The 9,763-nt window shown below is 34.2% G+C and overlaps 1 protein-coding gene across 1 annotated transcript; it reads left to right on the forward strand.

Moving 5' to 3' along the window:
* Positions 1-2,248: 2,248 nt before the first annotated feature.
* Positions 2,249-6,650, forward strand: LOC121420423 (UPF0686 protein C11orf1 homolog). Its single transcript, XM_041615049.1, has 3 exons — positions 2,249-2,674; positions 3,186-3,270; positions 3,935-6,650. The coding sequence occupies exons 1-3, from the start codon at positions 2,456-2,458 to the stop codon at positions 4,087-4,089; spliced, it is 459 nt and encodes a 152-aa protein (XP_041470983.1). The 5' UTR covers positions 2,249-2,455; the 3' UTR covers positions 4,090-6,650.
* The last annotated feature ends 3,113 nt before the right edge of the window (positions 6,651-9,763 follow it).

Consider the following 9,763-nt stretch of genomic DNA (forward strand, 5'->3'; position numbering starts at 1 on the left):
CGAATATAATGAACTTTCGGAATAACGAACCCGGAATAAACTTATTATATATAAGTTGGAGGTTGCGAGAGTGTGGGAAGGGGTGTAGATATGTTGATAAATGGGGGACGGGGTAGATAGAAAGGGGGAGAGAGAGAGAGAAGGGGGAGGAGGGGAAACTGGTAAACAGGCAGAGAAGGGGGGGAGGAGGAGAGATGACAGGATGGGGAGAAAAGAGAGGGTGGGGCGTTAATGATATGAATTAGAAGACCTAATTTCCATTCACTCAACCCTTTATTCCATTTCCATTCAAAACATAATACAAAGAAATATAAAGTAATACAAATCAAATACAATTTTACAGACGAGCATTCTTACAGTATAATATTTCATGAAATCCCCTTGTCAATAGGGAAAACCCCGATAGTAACTGATTTTTCTTAGAGTGAATGTCTTGTGTTTTCAACATTTTCCCGGTATTGTGCACCAGTATAGTTATGGATTTACTTCTGCTTATATAACGTTCTTAAACAGATCTTGAATATTAAATGACGTATAGTCCGTTCAAAGTCTAGGCCCAGACATTAAAAGATTACTGCACCCCCGCCCCCATGGGCGCATTTTCCAATGGTTCGCCGCTAAACATTGACCGTTCTAATTGGACTTTGGGCTATTAGCCAACAAGTATTTTAGCATGTATACTTGAAATTTTTCCCTCGACCTGCAGGAGATTTGAAACTCACACACTGCAAAAACGCCGGTGTTAAGTAAACACCAGCCTGGTATCGGTCCAGAACAGATAGGTGTTAAAATAACACCATGGAACCGATATTGATTAAACACTAATTGGTATTGCTTATATTAATGCCAAATTGGTGTTAGCCTTACGTCAAACCGGTGTTGTTTCAACACCTCTCTGGTGTGGACAGAAAGCAGGCTGGTGTTAAACTTAACGTCATTTTTGCAGTGCAAGGACCATGCAACTTTTTATATTGATCTCCAGTATTGACAGAACTTAGGAGAAAGAAATACGTTGCTCTGGGAAACGGGGGATCTGGGGTTCTTTAATACCCCCTCCCCCCCAAAAAAAAAGATAATAATGACAATAAATACAAATTTTGGGTGGTGTCGAATTTGTTATATAAAGCATACGCGGTAAATCATGTTGGTATGCCAAAAAGTAGGAATTTGCCCCAAATCGCCTTTATTTTGCAACAAATACCCTAGTTTTTTGTAGGGGGAGCTAGGGCTTTTATTTTTTTAACCGACACCCCCTCTTTAAAGCTCGTTCCCAGACCCCTGAATATATGCCATTTTTAATTCAATATCTTTTGTTCTATATTATAATTTCATTTCGTTCTAGCCCTATTTGATATTTGTAAATATTTTCAGCCTCATGGCTCAGTAGATCATGTGGATTAAAAAAATAAATGCAATATATATATATATAAATATATTTATAAAATGATACATACTATAAGCACTACTTTGAAAGAGATAGGGAAGGAGAATTCCCCCATCCAAAAAAAAGGGGGGCAGTGGAGTGGGTCTCAACAATGCGAACTGTCCGGAATGATGAAATTAAAAATCGATTTCATTTTCTTTATGACAAAGAAATAAATGTTTAATCAATAGGGCCTGTAGTATAACTAAGTACATATATGTAAGCAAAGGCGGAAATCTCTCCCCAAAGGTAGGGGGACCAGGGGTTGGAAAATTTGACAAGCAAAAAAAAAACGGTTATCACACAAAAAGTAAGGTCATCTTGTCCAAAATGTAAGTTTTATTTCGAATTTGAATGACGTATTAATTTTCTTTCCATCAAAAAATACCCAAAATAATATGGGGACATTTGATATTGTGTCCCCCTACTATTTTTAGTAGGGGTTACGTCCCCTTGTCTCCCTGGGATTTCAGCCCATGCATGTAAGTCCTGAAAAAAAATAGGTGCCCCCATTGGCAGCGGAAGAGAAAAGTTTTTACGGGTGACCACTAAATTTTTTGGACAAGCAAAGAAAAAAAGGGGAAAAATGACAAAAAAAGGTTATCAACAAAAAATTTAGGGGGGATCGTCCCCCACCCCCGCTTCCGCCGCCTATGGGTGCCCCCAAAAATATTTTTTCAAGTTTCTTGTGATCATCAGTGCACAGCGGCCTTCCGTGTCGTTTCTGCTCTAGCGCCATCTTTTGGGCAAACAAGGCGTCAGCTGTACGTAGCCATAACAACTGAACCCGGAAGTGCCATTCCCGTATACACACGTGTATATTTGTGTGAAGATCGCGAAGGTAAACAACTTTGTCGAGCGACCAAGCATCAGTTTACATCTCGCCTTGTTTGCAATAAAGGAAACCTCAATAACAAAACTTAGTCTAGTATTTTTGTTACACTAAATCCTGAATAAAGCGATAGTGACGTTGTTCGTTAGCCGTCTCAATATCATCTCATTTTCCAGTGTAAATTTACAAATTATTGAGACATGGCTTCCGAAGACGAAGTGGCTTTTCGCTCGATGGTCCGCGCCTCGGGTCTCGGGGAGGTATGGACCCACACCACCGATCTGGAGAAGTTCCAGCAGTATGGATGGAGGACAACCAACAAAGAGGATTGTTATACTCCTGATACACTGATAGGAAACTGGAATGAAGAGAGATTTGATATCAAGAGAATACGAGTACCAAAGAGCTTGCCATCACAGGTGAGAATACATGTACATTATTTTCCACCTGAATTGCTGAAACTGAATTCTAATAGCTAAGCCTGGGGCCCTAGTAATAAGTTAAAGTGAAACTCAAGTCAGACAAAGTCAAAGACAAAGCCTATTAAACTTAAAATAAATAGGGCTGAATTTATCTAAATCGGCCTGATTGCCTGGCAAGTAGTTTATTCTTACTAGAAAAATATAGCTTAAAAAAGAATGCTAAGAAGTCTCTTTCATAGAAAAGCACAGTAGAAACTCTATAAAATGATAAGTACAAATTAATCGAGACATTAAAATCATTTTTCATTTCTAGATTCAGTTCGATTATATTTGTGATTCTTTGTTACCACCAACATCTAACAACTGCCATTGATTTGGAATGCTTATCATTTCATGTAATTGTTCAGATATGGGTTTGGTTATTGCTCACCTGTTTTTTTTTCTTTAATTAATGCAATTTGTGTAAGATTTATACCCATTTATATTTTAAAATTGTTTCTCTTTGCAGTATGACCATTATTTTGATACAACCCAGAAGGCATCTTACGTCAGTGACCCAAAACCAGTCCCCAAAAATATCCTCCATTTACCAGGTAAGAACACTCATATTTTGCATAAAATAATGGCATCTTTATCATATTCTGATTCCTATATACTGTAGTTCCCACAGCACAACATGCTAGCCAATTACATTACCAGAGAAAGCTAGAGGATTTAATTTTGATTATTTCAATATTTGTCATTTCAATTTTCATCAGTCATCTGACACTGATGCTGGTTACAATGAGAAATATCCCTTTGCACGCTGAAGTGATGTTGCAATATTACACATTCCTACTATTAAATTCAACATTGTTATATGATTAGTTTTCTCTTCAAGTTAGATAAGCTAATAATAGGCAATATAGTTTTTGGACAACATCTATATAATAATATGTATCAATGGTATAATATGCAGATCTTGAATTAAAGAATATAAAAAAAATTGTTCAGAATTAATTCAGCATGCAGAAAGTTAAAGAAAATTAATGATAATGCAATTGGTGATAGTTCTTTATGACCTGGAAAATTTAGAATTGAATCAACAGATAAAGAAAATCATCAGTCACTTAAGATTGGAGAATATACTCATTGTTTTTCATAAATCACCCTGACGTCCACTTTGCCAATGCTGTAGACATACTTTAATTTTCTTTTCTTCATTTCTTGGGAATTTCACCTTTTATTTTCCTTCACTGATATTTTCTTTTCATACAGCTCGAGAACCTAGAGCCTTCCCCGCCTCTCAGCCAGAATTAGACCCACCGATGGTAAAGGAGCGATATAATTCATTTGAGACCACATCAAGAGCGTCGTACGTCGACCCCAAAATAAGGAGAAATCCTGTTCGTCAAACGGAAGCTAGCCAATGAGAATGCATGTTTTTCTAGATACTGAAGATAATTTTGAATGTTCTGAACTTATTAATAATTTGATTGGAAACTGTGTGAATCAAATGTTCAACTGGGCAGATAAGAAATGAACTAATTTGCAGAACGCAGCTATGATAAGCATCAAGGCCAGATGGACCATCAGTTCGAATAAGATTTTCTATACACACGAAGCATCAGCCTGCATGTAATCACCCAAGTCATATGAACTTTCCAGACCAGTCTTATCAAGATTTACAATTCATCCAATCAATCTTAACTCTATGGAAATTCAACAGTATTATAATTTTATTTTTAAACAAAGGAGAACACACCAAATTTTCAAGAAATCAATCAATTTATAAATCAACTGGAATTTTTTGAACAAACAAGCAATTTATATGTTGACTTTGCTTGCTTTCCAAATTTGCGATTGATCGGATCAATTGCAACTCTTTGTAAGACGGGCCTGTGTTTCGTGCAAAAGTTTAGTCAGTTATTTTTTCACTGACAGTTTTTACAAGCTACTGAAATCCTTGCATCTGATTGGCTGATAGCAAAATCCATGGAAAGCTCCCAGATTATGCCAAGTTGCAAACATGTGTGATTTACTTCTAAAAATCAGATTTATATGAATACAAACATATTTCATGGTCCCAAGAAATTAATTTTTTGCAGAGTAAACTGTATGATTTGATGACGGATTGCACAAATAGTTATTATAATCTGAATCAATATTGTTCACTGCCTTTTATAAGTTAAACCCTAGCTTTCCTTGTAACTTAAGGGAGACTATTACAATGAATTGTTACTGTGCTATTTTTATCATAAACACCATAAATCGTGTAAGACTATTCTAACCGTGCATTAAGAGGTATTTTTGCATGCATTTTCTTTGAACAAAATATGTTTCATTGTTTAATTATATTTCATCTGCATGTATACGTTTTGAACAAACTCTGTGATCAAAGTTGTAGTAATCTATCATCTTTTCCAAATCATGCCATATAAAAAATGATGGATTTGTAATTTTTAAGGTTTGTGGTTCAGCATTTTTTTTAGCTATTTATAAGTAATGACCATACATGTAAATGGTCATCATCACATACATGTTGGAGTGCCTTGAGCACCTAGCAAGGTGGATATGTGCACTATACAAATCATGTATTATTATTATTATCATTAATAATCAATATCAGATAGAAAGTAATCTAAGTATATTTTCTGTTACTCTTAAATGTGAAATCAGAGAGCCACATATTATTTTGTTTACTAGTAGCCTATATTGTATGAAATATCTACGGCCACATTTGAATGTGTATGTTTGATGATAAAGATATCATCCTGATACACATTACTCAATATTGTGCATACATTGTACGCTGTACTTGTTTTAAATGCGAAAGCTAAAAATATACTTTCTTAATTTACATCTGATTTTAATGAAATTTATAGTTAGTGTTACGCCTGGTTTATTTTTCTTTTTATTCAAAAGTACTTTTTGTTGTGGATTTCATGCAATATGAATTTCATATTCACTGAAGTGTAGGTACAGTAAAGAATATTTAATCCAAGAAAATCATGTAGAGTAATTTTCTATCTTTCTTATGCAAAAACTTTCCATTTCTTTCAATTATCCAGTATATTTACCAGCCCAAGAATAAAGTCACTGTAAAAGATAAAATAATAATAATAATAATATAGGTATTTATATTGCGCACATATCCACCTTGTTAAATATTAACATGGTTCGAGTGCAAAATCAAATGTACATGCATGTCATCTTTGTAACCAAAACAATGTTCATTATATAGTGTTAGACATTTCAGACATTAATATTTTGTAAGGAACCCTTTCCAGTTGTGACGACTCTTTAGACATTTGATTTATATTGCATATCTGTACTTCACTTCCGCGTCGGTTCATAAAAAACAGTTCATCTTCAAAATGAATTATTTTATAATAGTTTAAGAATATATTCAAAATCTTGCTTGGATCAAAAGCTATTTTCCTTTAATAGATAACAGCAAATCAAGCAATGTTACTAAAAGCTAAAGTATAAGGTTTAGGCCAGAATTGATTCGCCCTTTTCTAAAAAGTAACTTCCTGTTTAAGTGGTGTTGAAATTTGTTTGTTCCTTTTCTTGTGGAAAATTCTGTGCCACCTTTTTATACGAAATCCTGGATCTGTAGTCCACCCCTACATGTAAAAAAGAAAGAAAAAAAGCAGAAGTTTCTTTGAAACCTTTGCAAAAAACACAAGGAATGATATTCATTACAATCGGAGTATCGTATCTATTTCTAACTGCCGAGATCATGATGTTAAAATCACCTTGATATATTGTAATCAATACATATTTTTTAATTTGACGTGTGCATGTAAACATTATGTATGTGTTAATGTATGGGTATACCTAGTGTCTCAATGTGATACATGTATCTAGATGCTTATGCTTATATATTGTGTATGATTTATATGAATTGTATTCAAAGTAATGGATTTATCATTGAACAAGGCACATCATGAACATGCAATTGATCAATAAACTCTGTATTTTGAAATACCAAAACTCATTGTACATTTTTTTTCTTGAAGTACACATATGTACATGGAATTCATTTTGTGAAACTGCAGTATATCTGAAAATATATTTAATATCATAGTGTCATATGTCACATTCCTGTGCCGCCTCTCCATCTCTCTCTCCTCCTGGGGTCCATTGCAGAAAGAGTTGCGTTTAACCGCAAGTCAAAAAAATCAATCCCAAGTCCAAAATGTGCGCTGTTGATTGGTTGAAAATTCAAGTTGCGCATGATTTTTAGAGTTGCGTTTGATTACAACTCTTTCTGCAACGGGCCCTTGGTCACCTTTCTCCACTTCTCCCATTGACTCACTCTCTGTACACCATTCTCAACAAACACGTGATAACAAACAAGGGGATTTCTTTTCCTCAGAAAAAGATTCCTTCTTTATTTTATATAGATGTATTGTCCATAAACATTTATCTACTCCCACATTTCTACATAAGATGCTCCACAGCATTCGTATCTCATTCCCTCCCCACCCCCCCCCCCCAAACAAAAACATGCTACAGCATACAAGTTACAACAACATTACTAAATACATATTATTGTCAACACTATAGATTCAATGCTACCACAATTTGATCTGTACAATATATTTCTCATTAGTATTCCACTGAATAAGTTCGAATACATCTACCTGAATGATTTTGTAGAGGCAGAAACATTTTTGTGTTATAATTTGCATGATTTTCAGGGCTACATGTATGCATCGGAAATTATTCAACCCAGCTGGGTGATTTCAGGTGTTTATCTGTTTTTTAGTGTTGGTTGTTGAGTTGATTTTTACACCAGCACAGTACCAAGATCAAAATAAACCTGGTCTCGGCCTCTTACAGGACAAGTCTCGTTTGGTGTAGCGCTATCAATAGTGTAATTACATCATTTTTATCAACTCTGATTAGGTGTTAGAATTTTGGAAGGCAATCTGAATTGTGCTAACACCAGCAATAACACCACCAAACTTGATTAGAAGTTGGAGCTCTTGAATTCAATCTGAATCGTGCTTCTAACACCAACACAAACACCGTCTTGATAAGGTGTTGAAGTTTTGGAAGGTGATCTAAATTGTGCTTCTAACACCAACACAAACACCAAACTTGATAAGGTGTTGGAGGTCTAAATGACAATCTACATTGTGCTTCCAACACCAACAATAACACTATACACCAGCACTTACACTGGATATGAAATTACCTACAGTGTAAAGATTATGACAAAATGAACCATCACAAACTATTCCTATATAATATTGATCATCTGTAAATATCTAAAACCCTGTGTGGTCCAATTTCAAATCTCATATCTGCCCACTGAATAGAGGAAGACACTTCATGTATCTAGTATTGCTTTTTCAAATGAGTGTAAACTGTAATTGAAGAGCACAATTATGATGTCATGTATCATGAGTGTAGAAGCACAACATTTTTCTTATTAAATAAAGGATTTATATTCCAATTGTTCTCTTACATGTATTTCACAATAGTTTGAGTACACAGAGGCCACAAGCTCATTCATTTTCACACCTCCAATGGAACACAAACTATCAAGAAGGTTGGACTATTTTTTTTACACTTCGTTTTGAAAAGCATAATCCATAATATTAGAGGGGGATATTGGTTCCAACATGAAATATATACCATATGAATCTGAAGATATTTGTCAACAAATAAACTTTGAGGGAACATTCATGACTACTGACAAAGTCACCATACTAATGACATTCAAAGCCCAAAATTGCTTGAACTGCATTGTACATTTTTTCTGTTTAAAAACAAACCCCAATACTAGTGAAATTGTAAAATAAAAGGTTCCAATATCTGATCACTTTTAAAGACAATAGAGACACATGCATAACACATTTGATGCATTATAAGAATTTCATTTCTCATATTTACATATATTCTCATATGTAATTATGAGGTGATTTGAATATTTTGAGAATACCATTTGGTGATCAATACATTGAATTAAGCACTGACCTCTGAATTGATTATTTCTAGATAGAGGGCACAATATAGATGCCTACTTACTAAATTTCAATAGAACAAAATGAAGTAAAACCTATTAAAAGTTTAAATCTTTAATGAAACACATCACTTCAAGAGACTTTACATATTTGTGCGTCATGACAACATCATCTGTACATTACAAATAAGTAGTAGTATGATGTAATATATATATATCACATCAAACACACACTCATCTCTGAAAGAGCCTTATAATTATTAATACACACATACATGTATGCCATCAATATCCCCCACTTTTTTCCAGAACCGTGTACAAAAACGTAAAAATGACCATATCATTGTGATTTTTTGCATGGTCAGTGCCCCCCCCCTTTGAAAACTGTTCCGCGGCCCCTGCCAGAGTATCATTCATGCTTTAAATGATGACCTCCTAATTGGTCGACACAGTTATCATAGACAAATTGATAAAAAGTTGAGAAAATATGTATTGCCGTAATGTACTCTTGCCAAGCGTAATATACGTAAAGGCACAATATACCAATCCTTTGAGATATACATTTGATCAATAATCTGAAAAAATTTGAAATCATCCAGTTATTGACTAATTAATTACAAAATCTGTTATTGTAAATATGTCTATGTCTCGTGTGAATGAGCAATATCTCTATTTTCTATTTACCACATATTTCATGTAAAATGAGGAAAAAATTGAATTCATCATATTCACAGATTTTCTGAGATGCTAACCCTGCCAATCATGTAAATACCAATTGAAAATAACATTCATATTCAAATATGACACATTTCATGTTTCAATCTCTAGAATACAAAAATCACACTTCACGACTATTGAAGAATACATGTATTATAATATTTTTCAATTTAGCACCAAACAAGTCTACATGGTAGAAATCACACATCAAATTTGAAACACAAAAAAAACTATCATATATATTTCAATCATATATATCTCAATACAGGTGTATATTTCACATTGTCTATCAAATTTCTTAAACTGGGTATCTTGGAGCTGAGATCTTGTTAAAGGAAAAATCATCCCGACATCAAGTTTATTTAGATTTAAGGCGAAAACACAAGAAAACACTTCAGTGACAGTTTCGC

This window comes from Lytechinus variegatus, chromosome 8, assembly GCF_018143015.1.
Source record: "Lytechinus variegatus isolate NC3 chromosome 8, Lvar_3.0, whole genome shotgun sequence".
NCBI classification, from domain to species: Eukaryota; Metazoa; Echinodermata; class Echinoidea; order Temnopleuroida; family Toxopneustidae; genus Lytechinus; species Lytechinus variegatus.